This window comes from Oncorhynchus mykiss, chromosome 12 (assembly GCF_013265735.2).
Source record: "Oncorhynchus mykiss isolate Arlee chromosome 12, USDA_OmykA_1.1, whole genome shotgun sequence".
Classification (NCBI taxonomy): domain Eukaryota; kingdom Metazoa; phylum Chordata; class Actinopteri; order Salmoniformes; family Salmonidae; genus Oncorhynchus; species Oncorhynchus mykiss.
The window spans coordinates 14,642,483-14,656,030 of record NC_048576.1 but is presented as its reverse complement, the minus strand read 5'-3'; the positions used below and the strand labels follow the sequence as shown (position 1 = coordinate 14,656,030).

The 13,548-nt window shown below is 41.5% G+C and overlaps 1 protein-coding gene across 2 annotated transcripts in view; it reads right to left on the bottom strand.

Annotated features, from left to right (window-relative positions):
* LOC110537019 (contactin-associated protein-like 4) overlaps positions 1-13,548 on the bottom strand; it is a 219,319-nt gene that overhangs the window by 15,269 nt on the left and 190,502 nt on the right. For both annotated transcript variants that reach the window (XM_021622727.2, XM_021622728.2), the window contains exons 19-20: positions 7,827-8,051; positions 1,187-1,320 (exon numbers count right to left, since the gene is read on the bottom strand). In XM_021622727.2, the coding sequence (XP_021478402.2) occupies positions 1,187-1,320; positions 7,827-8,051 (359 nt within the window). The remainder of the gene's footprint in view (positions 1-1,186; positions 1,321-7,826; positions 8,052-13,548) is intronic.

Sequence of the window (13,548 nt, the reverse complement as noted above, 5' to 3'; positions counted from 1 at the left end):
TTTCATCAATGACCATTACACATAATCTGAATAATTATTTCCTGTTGCTGTAGGATTATTTCCCTGATGTCGCAAACTGGCTCAAATTAAGATCCAACATCTGTAGGGTTGGCTTCTCATGTGAGGTTAGCAAAGAACTTGGACTCCATGATAGATACAGAGTCCCAAGAGGTAGAACTACACTATAGAAAAAACCTGCATCACTCTTTATCCACTATCCTCAAGTGGTATCACATCTCACTGTATATTTAAATCTGTTGGGAGTAATGTTATTTTCCTTTTGAATTAGTTTCACTCACCATGATAAATATCCCACACTGCTAACATGTATACACTTACATTTACAGCTCAGCAGGTTAGTTACATTACATATAGGCCTACTTGACTTTAAATACCCCTTGCTGACATTCAAGGCAGTGATTCTCAATATTTTTATGTTATGCTACACCCAATTACTTTTTTTTCTGCCTGCAGAACCTCCTCATGTGCAACCAATTTTTAGGCCTATGTTTTTATTAATATTCCCAACTACCCCTTGTGGATAGGCCAGGTACCCCCAGGGTACTAGTACCTAAGGAAGAGATCCACTGCACCAAGGTAACTGCTCAGCTTTACTTAATTTTGAATGAGAATAAGTTACCTGAATAGGGACAGAATAAATGATCTGAACAGTGGCAGAATAAATGACCTGCACAGTGACAGAAAAAGTTACCTGAACGGTGACAGAATAAGTTACCTGAACGGTGACAGAATAAGTTACCTGAACATGGACAGAATAAGTTACCTGAACGGTGACAGAATAAGTTACCTGAACGGTGACAGAATAAGTTACCTGAATGCTGACAGAATAAGTTACCTGAACATGGACAGAATAAGTTACCTGAATGCTGACAGAATAAGTTACCTGAACGGTGACAGAATAAGTTACCTGAACATGGACAGAATAAGTTACCTGAACGGTGACAGAATAAGTTACCTGAACGGTGACAGAATAAGTTACCTGAGCAGTGACAGAATAAGTTACTTGAATAGGGACAGAATAAGTTTAATAAGTTACCTGAACGGTGACAGAATAAATTACCTGAACATGGACATAATAAGTTACTTGAATAGGGACAGAATAAGTTAAATAAGTTACCTGAACAGTGACATAATAAATTCCCTGAACGGTGAGGGAATAAATTACCTGAACACTGACAGTCTCTGAAAGCCTTCTGATGGAGACTCTGTGAAGTTGTCCGTTGGCCAGGTTCCTAACGCTGGTCCTGAACACCTCAGCATCTCTACTGTTCTGCAGCTTGTATTTAACGTCCAGGTAACCTTTGAGAGATATAGAGACAACTTTAATACCAGGTAACTTTCAGAAATATTATGGGACAGTTGTCCAGAAACAGATTAAACAGACTCCTGCACTGAAAACATTCTTAACTGATATTCTCATTTGAAAGACCCTTTTAGTCCAGGACTAAGGTTAACTGAAATTCCCATAGAGATGAAACTTGAACAATAATCAACACCATTTAAATGCAGACAGCCACTGAACAATCTCACTTCTACATGTGCAGCATTCACAATGTACCCAGAAAATCGTTTTATTTTTTTTATTTTTTTTTTTCATTTTTTTTTTTCAGTACAGATGTATGATCTTAAATTGAGCCAATTTGCTACAACATGAGAATAATCCTGCAGCAACAGGGTATGGCAATTATTATGTTGATTATAATTAACTGACATTTTATGCTAGGGCAAAAACAAAAAATGTGCAGCCTTGGGGTCCCCAGGACCGAGTTTTGAAAACCCTGTACTAAGCGGATTAATCTCTAATTCCCTATCAATAACAGAGATAATAAATCAAATTAATTTTCATAATTTGCAGGGAATTATGTATCTGAGGGGCTCTGAGTAATACACGGTTGTGCTTGGATTGTCAGTCAGCACCAAACTAATCATTCACATTCAGACGAATGGACAAATTGGAAATGTATTACATTGCTTAAAAAACACATTCTCACTGATGCTGCAGCACACAAATTATCACTTCATACAAAGGTGTCTTTTTTTATCATTAAGCCAACATGAAAGCCCTTCATGATAATTACAATAACATAATTAGAATTCTTCATGGAGGGATTGGGGGTACAAATAATATACTGAACGAAAATACAAATGCAACATGTAAAGTGTTGATATCATGTTTCATGAGCTGAAATAAAAGATCCAAGAAATTATTCATACGCACAAAAATGTATTTATGTCAAATTTTGTGCACATATTTGTTTACCTCCCTGTTAGTGAGAATGTATCTTTTGCCAAGATAATCCATCCACCTGACAGGTGAAGCATATCAAGAAGCTGATTAAACGGCATGGTCATTACACAGGTGCACCTTGTGCGGGGGACAATAAAAGGCCACGCTTAAATGTTTCGTCACACAATGTCTCAAGTTGAGGGAGTGTGCAATTGAAATGCTTACTGCAGAAATGTTCACCAGAGATTTTGCCAGAGAATTGAATGTTCATTTCTCTACCATAAGACACCTCCAATGCTGTTTTAGAGAATTTGGCAATATGTCCAACCGGCCTCCCAAGCACAGACCATGTGTAACCATGCCAGCCCAGGACCTCCACATCTGGCCTCTTCACCTGCGAGATCGTCTGAGACCGGCCACCCAGACAGCTGATGAAACTGTGGGTTTGCACAACTGAAGAATCTCTGCATGAACTGTCAGAAACCATCTCAGGGAAGCTCATCTGTGGGCTCGTTTTAACCGACTTCAGTGGGCAAATGCTCACCTTTGATGGCCACTGGCAGGCTGGAGAAGTGTAAGAGGTTGGCACGCTCTTCACGGATGAATCCCTGTTTCAACTTTACCGAGCAGATGGCAGACAGCGTTTATGGCGTTGTGTGGGCGAGTGGTTTGGTGATGTCAACGTTGTGAACAGAGTGCCCCATAGTGGGGGTCGGTTATGATATAGGCAGGCATAAGCTATGCACAACGAACACAATTGCATTTTATCAATGGCAATTTGAATGCACAGAGATACCGTGTCAAGGCCCATTGTAGTGCCATTCATCCGCCGCATCACCTCATGTTTCAGCATGGTAATGCCCGGCCCCATGTCGCAAGGATCTGTACACAATTCCTGGAAGCTAAAAATGTCCCAGTTCTTCCATGGTCTGCATACTCACCACTGAGCTTGTTTGGGATGCTCTGGATCGGCGTGTACGACAGCGTGTTCCAGATCCCACCAATATCAAGCAACTTTGCACAGCCATTGAAGAGGAGTGGGACAACATTCCACAGGCCACAATCAACAGCCTGTTCAACTCTATGCGAATGGGATGTGTCGCGCTGCATGCGGTAAATGGTGGTCACAGCAGATAGTGACTGATTTTCCGATCCACGGCCTTACCTTTTTTTTAAAGGTATCTGTGACCAACAGATGCATAGTTGTATACACAGTCATGTGAAATCCATTGATTAGGGCCTAATGAATGTATTTCAATTGACTGATTTCCTTATATGAACTGTAACTCAATAAAATCTTTGACATTGTTCTGTTACATTTATATTTTTGTTCAGTGTTAATAAAACATGAACTAGTTACACACATCCAGGTGAAATAAAATAATATTTGAGAGGGTAAGAGTGTTAAATAGACATTAAAATGATTTGTGCCATGGGACAAATTAAACAACAATTTTATAAATGAGGGAGAGGGCCCATTCTGCGATTAAAGCAGAGGGCCATCATATCAGAAAGTCTACAATTACTGAGGCACTGTAAGGTACAGGAGTATTTGAGCCATTTTATGATTTGTGCTCTAGGTAAAATAAACTCTTATATAAGTGGAAAGGGCCCATTCCTATATTCAAGTAGAGGACCATCACATTAGATAGGCCACAATTACTGTCACACATTGACATGGGCAGAGTGTAGACTGTCTGCCAGTGGGGCGTCGCTGACCACTCGGAGAAGAAGCTATCCAGGGTTTCCGAGAACAACCGCTCACTGAGCTCTAATTGGACAATCGTTCAGGAAGAAGTGCGATAACTAACTGGATGACTGTACACTCCACAGTAACGCACTTGGCAGTCCATCACACTTCTCAGGACCATAAAAAACATGTATCAGAAGCAACCTTTTTGAATTGCATTTTCGTTAGGCATACAGCATAGCAGTGGAGGCTGGTGAGGGGAGGCCGCCTCATATTGATGGCTGGAATGAAGTGAGCCGTCCCCTCCCTCACCAGCCTCCACTGCAGTACAGTACATGGTAATGTAGAGGCAGTCTTACTGCAACTTCTATACAGTAGAGAATATCAAACTTCTTAAACACCCACTACACTTTGAGTTTCTTTAACCTCAGCAGTTAGTTTTTGAACATGTTGTAGCTAACAGTATCTACTTAACCCTTGCATGGTGTTCATGTTTTTGTTATTCACCCAATGTTCGCGGGTTATTTTTGATAAAATGTGATTTTTGTAAACAAAAATCTATTATAATCAAGACACGGGTGGAATAAATCATGTGCATCTGGAACAAATAGAAATGAAACATGGTTTTCATCACTATTGATGTTTATTGTTTTGAACTGAACAAATTGGAAGAACACATTTTACATTCAGTATTTTATGGAAATGATAAATGAGCCCCCGGTCTACAAAACACATGAGGGACAGAGTTTTATTGTGTGTGTGTTGCAAATGTATTTCTTGCACTTCATGCATGTGTCCTTGTTTTCCTGTCCTTCTTGGGTCCACACACATCGCAACGCTTCTTCTTGTTGGTACCGGCTGCAATCTAGAATGATAAAAACACTTAGTTCAGAAATGTTACTAACATCTCCCTCACTCACTCACATATATAGTTATAGCAGGCCAAGATAGAAGAGTCAGACACACACACATGCAACAACATCACTCACACTTACTTCCGGTATTGAAGTTGTTAGTCCTGTGGGTCGGGCAGATGGGGCACCAGCATCCTCCTCACAATGGCTGCAGAAGCTGGGGTTGCCTCATCTGGATTTAAGGTCTTACCAATGCCTTGCCCAGCTCCTCAAGAAAGAGCCGTCTCCTCTGGAGCTTCCCTCTGTTCCAATCTGGGTTCAACGCCATCCAGTTGACAAACGCGTTGTACGCCGAGATGTCCAAGATGTTAAAGAATATCACAAGTGGCCAGCATAGGGTTTTTCTTTTGCAGCTGTAGCCAGTCACCAGCCAGTCCACCCCTCCTTTTGTGGCATTATGATTTCTGATTTTATGTTCCTGGCCACAGATTCTCCCATCAATATGCAGCGTGCTCATGAGTACCACATTTTTGCCTTTCTTTGGCATGTAGGACACTAGGGACGTGTCGGCCGTGAACACAAACTTAGAGGAATTGATAGGCCTGTTCCGTGTATTCAACAGCTGAGGTGGGAGCTCTGACTTGTTTTTTCGTACTGCTCCTACCATCGTTAGCTTCCTCGAGGAGCACCTGTCCCAGCTTGTGCGAAGTAAAAAAGTTATTGCATGTAATGTTGTGGCCACGGAGTCCCTATTACGTCCAGGACAAACTGCATCCCTTGGTTCTTCTCAGGGGCTCCTACATCTGGCTTCCCTGTTCTTAACTGACTTGCCTAGTTAAATAAAGGTTAAATAAAAAATGTATAAAACAATACACTTGCAAGTTCCACGCATATGAGGAAGCAACATCACAGGCAGCCCAGATCTTGATTCCATATTTTCCGGGTTTAAACAGTTTGCACTGCCTGAAGGGGCAGCGGCCTCTAAATGGCATAAGCTGATCATCAACAGTAACGTTGGGCCCAGGGTTGTAAAACAGGGGAAGGCGGTCCCCCCACTTGTCCCACACTGACCTGATTGCAGCTATCTTGTCTCTCTGCCGCCGAACTGGTCTGGTGTCTTGATTATCGAAACGCATAATCCTGGAAATAATGTGGAAGTTTTCCAGAGACATTGTTGCATGGAAAGGTTCTGTGCCAGTTTCTGCATCCCGCAGGGATTCTGTGGATTCCCCATTGGATCTGAAAGCACCAGCAAGGATAAGAACCCCAAAGTATGCATGTAAATTACTTTGGTCCATCTCCTTCTATTTCTCTCCAAAAACACCAGTCCAGAATAATTTTCTGGATGGTGTCTGGGATGAACAGTTCAAAAGAAGACTTTATGTCCTGCACATTTGTAACCACCATCCATGTCGGTCCTGGTTGCATCCTTATCACATTGGCAGCCATGCAGGGTGGCTCACTCCTTAGGCAGGCAGACCATTCAATTTCTCAATTTTTTGACATCCATATTTCTCCTCCTGCAGGCTGTTGATGAGCTGGTTGCTGACGGGCTGGTCCTGAGGCTGGCTGAGGGTCAATCTCATCCTCTTCTTCAAACTCACTATCAGACTCCGAATTGACAGGGACATTAGCTTCTCTCTCTGCAAAAAAATTCTAAGGCCTCTCTGAGTAGAGATTCTTTTTTCCATACTGATTGATTGTTGTAAGGAGCCACACATGCAAAGCTATTTATTTTTTGTGTCCCTCCCCCAATTTGCACCTGGCTGGGGTAGTGTGGGAAAAGACTTTCTTAAAAAAATAAATGTATTTAAATAATGTATTGTAATAACATTGTGCAGGTTCCCACACTACAAAGGGTACAGAGTCCGAGAAAAGCGGCAGACAGGCAGACAGGCAGACAGGCAGGGAGACAGACAGGTTCTTGGTGCTATGTTGAAACAGCAGGGCCAGGGAGGAGGACAACAGAGTGAAGGCACACAGCAAACCTTTGTATCATTTTTACTTGCTTTCACCTACACACACACTTTGACACTTTTATTACGAACACCACATACGTAATATAAATGTGTACAGTATGCACATGCATGCGTGCACGGTATGCACTTAATGAAAATGTGTTATTTTACATGTTCTTCACAGAAAATGAGCCAAGGCCAATGAGTCTCAAGTCTCAAATAATGAATTGTGTAATTTTTATTTGAGTAAACATTGAAAATGGATCCCACAGACCCGAACACCAGACAAGGGTTAAAGGAATTTACTGTGTAGCTGGAGACACTAGTAGTAGCCTAGCTACCAGGCAAAATATATTAATTTTATATTCAAACGCTCCTCATTAATATCACATCTAACACAGGACAAACAGAAGATACAAATCAAATCAAAAAGAGGCCTGGCAAGTTGATAAACTGTCCCTTTGTATTTAGATATGTTGACTATATTTACTATCAAGAAAGACATATTTTGCACTTTCTTACTCTTACTGAGATATCTTGCATGTGCTCTCTTAGAACAACCGACAATGCCACACATGTTACTTTGGATGAATTAAGAGGCAGTGGTGTCTGACAAGCCTGATGTCTACAGGGACTTGGAGACTCAAATTAATCCAAATGAATCTGCTAGTGGAGGAAAATGAGCAGCGAGATGAGGACCTGCTCATTTCAGCAGCTGTTTCCAACCATGCTCTCTCTATCCCCTCTCTCTCTTCCCCATCCCCCCTCTTTCTATCCCCTCCCTCTCTCCCAACCCTCTTCAGCCCACCCCCCCTCTCTCACCTCTCCCAACCCTCTCCCCACCCTCCATCTCTCTATCTCCTCCCTCTCTCTACCAACCCTCTCCCCACCCCCTCACCATCTCCCCCTCTCCAAACCTCTTCCCCCCACCCCCTCTCTCTATCTCCTCCCTCTCTCTCCCCCAACACCCGTCCCCCTCGCTCTCACTTACAGTCATTGTTAATAACCTTTCTAAATGTAGTAATACGACATAACTAATATCACAGGTTGGATTTTGAAATCCCTCCGCCTCTTACCATTCCTATTGAGCAGCACAGCCAGGTACTCTCTATAGTAGGAGCTGACGTAGAGGAGCAGCGCCGGGCTCTGGGAGCTACGGAAGCTGAATGACACGTTCTCTCCCCGCAGCTTGAGGTCAGAGTAAATGGAGGAGGACTGGGTGCTGATGTTCCTGTTCAACTCATACGGCTCCTTGAATGTGTACTGGACCGATGTCCCAGGTTTGAAGTCAGCCGAGACCTCTGGAAGACAAGGGGGGGGGGGGGGGGGGTTCTGGGTTGAATTGAATGGTTTTGCTGTTACTCTTATGTGGATGATGTTAAAAAATACTTGGTGGTCTGATGTGATTAATAAGGAGCATCCAAACGATGCATTTAATGATTTTATGAAATTGCTTCTTCCAAGTATTGATAAACATGCACCTGTTAAGAAACTGACTGTTAGAACTGTTAGGGCTCCATGGATTGATGAGGAATTGAACAACTGTATGGTTGAAAGAGATGCAAAAGGAGTGGCTAATAAGTTTGGCTGCACATCTGACTGGCTGACTTACTGAAATTGAGAAATGATGTAACTAAACTCAACAAAAAGAAGAAGAAACTGTATTATGAAGCAAAGATCAATGATATAATGAATGATGAAAAAAAAAAGTACTTTAAATGTAATTATGGGCAGAAAGACCAATTCAACTCCATTTTTCATCAAATCAGATGGCTTATTAATCAAAAAAAGATTTGATAGAGCCAATTATTGTAATGGTTACTTCATTAGCAAAATGGGCAAACTCAGGCAGGAAATGCCAACAACGAACAGTGAGCCATTCTACTCATGAATATAAAAATTAATAATGAAAGAAAAGCATTGCAAGTTAGAATTTTGTAAGGTTAGGTGGACAGATGGAAAAATATTGTTATCGATCAATAATGACAAACCTCCTGCCATTGACAACTTCGATGGAAAGCTACTGTGAATGGTAGATGACTCTATAGCCACTCCTATCTGTCATATCTTTCATCTGAGCCTAGAGGAAAGTCTTTGTCCTCAGGTCTGGAAGGAAGCCAAAGTCATGACGCTACCCAAGAGTGGTAAAACAACCTTTATTGGTTCTAACAGCAGACCTATCACCTTGCTGCCAGCTATTAGCAAATTGTTGGGTAAATTAGTGTTTGACCAAATACAATGCTACTTCTCTGGAAACAAATTAACAACAGACTTCTAGCATGCTTATAGACAAGGGCACTCAACATGTACTGCACTGACACAAATGACTGATGATTGGCTGAAAGAAATAATAATACGATTTTGGGAGCTGTACTGTTCGATTTCAGTGCAGCCTTTGATATTATTGACCATAACCTGCGATGAGAAAACTTGTGTTATGTATTTTCTACCCCATGCCATATCATGGATTCAGAGCTAGAGTTGAAGTCGAAAGTTTACATACACTTAGGTTAGAGTCATTAAAACTCATTTTTCAACCACTCCACACATTTCTTGTCAATAAACTATAGTTCTGGCAAGTCGGTTAGGACATCTACATTGTGCATGACAAATAATTTTTCCAACAATTGTTTGCAGACAGATTATTTCACTTATAATTCACTGTATCACAATATTTCCAGTGGGTCAGAAGTTTACATACACTAAGTTAACTTTGGCTTTAAACAGCTTGGAAAAATCCAAGGCTTTAGAAGCTTCTGATAGGCTAATTGACATAATTTGAGTCAATTGGAGGTGTACCTGTGGATGTATTTCAAGGCCTACCTTCAAACTCAGTACCTCTTTGCTTGACATCATGGAAAAAACAAAATAAATCAGCCAAGACCTCAGAAAAAGAATTGTAGACTTCCACAAGTCTGTTTCATCACTGGGAGCAATTTCCAAATGCCTGAAGGTACCACGTTCATCTGTACAAACAATAGTACGCAAGTATAAACACCATGGGACCTCACAGCCGGCATAGCGCTCAGGAAGGAGATGCGATCTGTCTCCTAGAGATTAATGTACTTTGGTGTGAAAAGTGCAAATCAATCCCAGAACAACAGCAAAGGACCTTGTGAGGATGCTGGAGGAAACAGGTACACTTCACAAAATAGATGGAGTCATGAGGAAGAAAAATTATGTGTATATATTGAAGCAACATCTCGAGACATCAGTCAGTTAAAGCTTGGTCGCAAATGGGTCTTCCAAATGGACAATGACCCCAATCATGCTTCCAAAGTTGTGGCAAAATGGCTTAAGGACAAGAAAGTCAAGGTATTGGATTGGCCATTACAAAGCCCTGACCTCAATCCTAAGGAAAATGTGTGGTCAGCACTGAAAAAGAGTGTGCAAGCAAGGAGGCCTACAACAAACCTGAGTCAGTTACACCAGCTCTGTCAGGAGGAATGGGCCAAAATGTACCCAACTTATTGTGGGAAGCTTGTGGAAGGCTACCCTACATTTTTGACCCAAGTTAAGCAATTGAAAAGCAATGCTACCAAATACTAATTGAGTATATGTAAACTTCTGACCCACTGGGAATGTGATGAAATAAATAAAAGCTAAAATAAATTATTGTTCTGACATTTCAAATTCTTAAAATAAAGTGGTGATCCTAACTGACCTAAAACAGGGAATATTTACTAGGATTAAATAGGGGGCAGTATTTTCACTTTGGATGAATTGCGTTCCCATAGTGAACTGAACTATTTTTATTACTATTGGATAGAAAACACTCTGAAGTTTCTAAAAATGTTTGAATTATGTCTGTGAGTATAACAGAACTCATAGGGCAGGCAAAATCTTCCAAACAGGAAGTGAAATTCTGAATGCGGGTCTAATTTCAAGTCATTGCCTCTTCACTTCCAAACAAGATGTGGATCTGTTAGCACTTCCTACGCCTTCTACTAGATGTCCTCATTCAGTAGAACATGGAATGGAGCCTCTGGTGTGAACTTTGACCGAATGGGAGGGGAATGAGTCACTGTAACATCCTGAAGATTGATTCTCTACTTAGTTCGACCAGTTTATTCGACCTGGAATATAACTTTTTTAAGTTTTCGTCTGAGTTCGCCTGGACCAGCGTCAGCTTTTGGGCACGTGAGCTGAAAGTGGTAGCAAATGCAGCTAATTGGACACGCGTAATGGACATTATGGAACAAAACAACGATTTATTGTGGAACTAGGACTCCTTGCACTGCATTCTGATGAAAGATCATCAAAGGTAAGGGAATATTTATGATGTCATTTCGTATTTCTGTTGACTCCAACATGGCGGAGAAATATATTTACGTTTTAGCGCCGTCTCAGATTATTGCAATTTCCCCATTCCAGCTACTGTGAAGGACTACAACAAGAGCATGGGAGGTGTGGACCTGTCAGATGCGCTGATAGGATACTACATGTATTGTTTGAGGCTGATTCTGGCCTTTGAGGCTACCATCCTCTCATCGATGGACAGGTTCTGGGCGGGCTGAAAATAGGTCTTGCAGGCCTCAACGATGTTGGGGTAGAGAGGTTTGATTTTGCACAGCCTATCAAACCTTGGTATGCCTCTCTTCTTGTCATTCTCTCCATAAACTTCTGGGTCACTGATGTGAAGCGCCCGTGAGATAGTCAGAAACATTTTACAAGACATGACAGTCATGAGGAAAGGCAGTTGATAGAGAGCTGATGTTTCCAGTAGTCCCTTAGAGTTTTCAACTTCACCAGCCCCATGTAAATTACCATTGAAAAGTAGCAGAAAAGGTCTGACATGGAAATGGTCTTCCTTCCTGTCTGCCTCTTTCCTGCCTGCTTCTTAGCCCCGTACTTATTGGTGTTCGACACCAGGGAATCAACAACTGATGGGGTGAAAAATAGTTGAAAAAGTTGAAGGGGGCTGTACTTTGCAGTCATGTCTAGTTGAGGTCCTGGCTGCCTTTTGGGTCTATAAACTGGTGGATTTGGTTCCACATCATCTTCTAACACAGAGTGTCAACGACTCTCTGGCCCTCTGTCTGCAGGTTTCTCTCTTCCCCACCTCTGCTTCTTTGTCACTGACTTCACATCTCTAGATGGCCAGGTAGGTGTGGAGCCAGAGACAGCGGGGGTCCGGCTGGATGAACCAGCTTCAGAGGGAGATGGACACCTAGACATTGGCGGCTCATAATCAGAATCACTGCCACTGTGAAAGATTTTTTTTTAATCAGTAACAATACTTTCACGTATGAGCTCTGTATCAACACGTAAAATAAACAGTTATATGTAGAGTACATGGAACATAATCACTATGGTGAAGTGGTGAAGGGCTGTTCCATCCCATGTTTATGTAAAATACATTTTAAAAATATATCACACACACACACACAGTATAGCCAATGTGTACTTTACACATTTCATTACAGATGATATTTTTATATATTGCAAAAATTCAATAAAATTTAAAAAATCGCAAATGAATAATATTTGATATTATTAATTTCAAACAATGACATTAGCATTAGAATTTACCAATCCAGCATGGCATCCTCGCCATGCAGAAACATGTCTTCCGCCTGGGAGTCAAAACTAGCTTCGCTGAAAGATTCATATTCCTGAAGCAACTTGGTCTCGCTGTACCTATCTATTTCCTATATAATTTGTGTTAAATTTGTATACCTAGACTTTGTTTTAGCTTTTCCTGATTTATTCACCATAATTTAAATATATAAACTTGTTGAAAATGCTATTGAATATGTACTGCTATGCGTAACACCCATGGCTCCGTCAAGTAGGATTTGCAATGTCGAATGAACCTCTTTTACGCCAGAGTTTACGACAAAGGCTGGTCTTCAAACGTATAACCATTACATATTGCCGTTTACCTCAGCTCATTGGCTATCTTGCAAGCTATATTTCAAAATGATCAGTGGTCATTTGGCCAAAATACAGTCAATCAACGATAGACGGATCCTTGGTGCGCAATGAGGTCATTGATTGGTGTCTTCAAATCGGTTTGTTTCGGTCAATACGTCCCGGGAAAATAAGGATCAAGTATGGTTGTGTTAGTAACAACCAGAGGATTGCAACCATGACTGGATAAACGTTTGTTTAGTGTGTGTAATTACCACGAACGCATCGTCCAGAGTTGAATGAGATGGAAATCACGACGCAAGCGGTTTACAAATGTTGTGTGTTAGGCTATAAAAATGAATTTTATCAAACAAAACGAACATTCACAGTGTAGTTGGCATTGCCACCAGAGGAAGATCTTCAATGGTTAGCAATTTATTTTATTGTAATTTTGGACTTTCATGACGCTAATGCTTGGTTGGTAAATGCTAGTAACACTTGTGTGTGCGTGGCGCCGTCCCCAGAGAATAGCATGTTTACTTTTGCAGTAACGGCTTTTTGAAATCTGACATAGACGTTCAACTTTTAAATGATGTAACATTCATGTATTTACAATGTTAGCTCTCTGCAGTTTCACCGGATGTTGGCCTGGTGGGACGTTAGCGTCTCACCTACCCTAGAGAGGTTAACACAGTGTCCAAAGAAGGGCCAGATGTATACAGAAAGGTGTCGTCTGCGTAGAGGTGGATCAGGGAATCACCCACAGCATGAGGGACATCGTTCATATAAACAGAGAAGAGTCGGCCCGAGAATTGAACCCTGTGGTACCCCCATAGAGACTGCCAGAGGTCCGGACAACAAGCCCTCCGATTTGACACACTGAACTCTGTCTGAGAAGTAGATGGTGAACCAAGCGAGGCAGTCATTTGAGAAACCAAGGCTGTT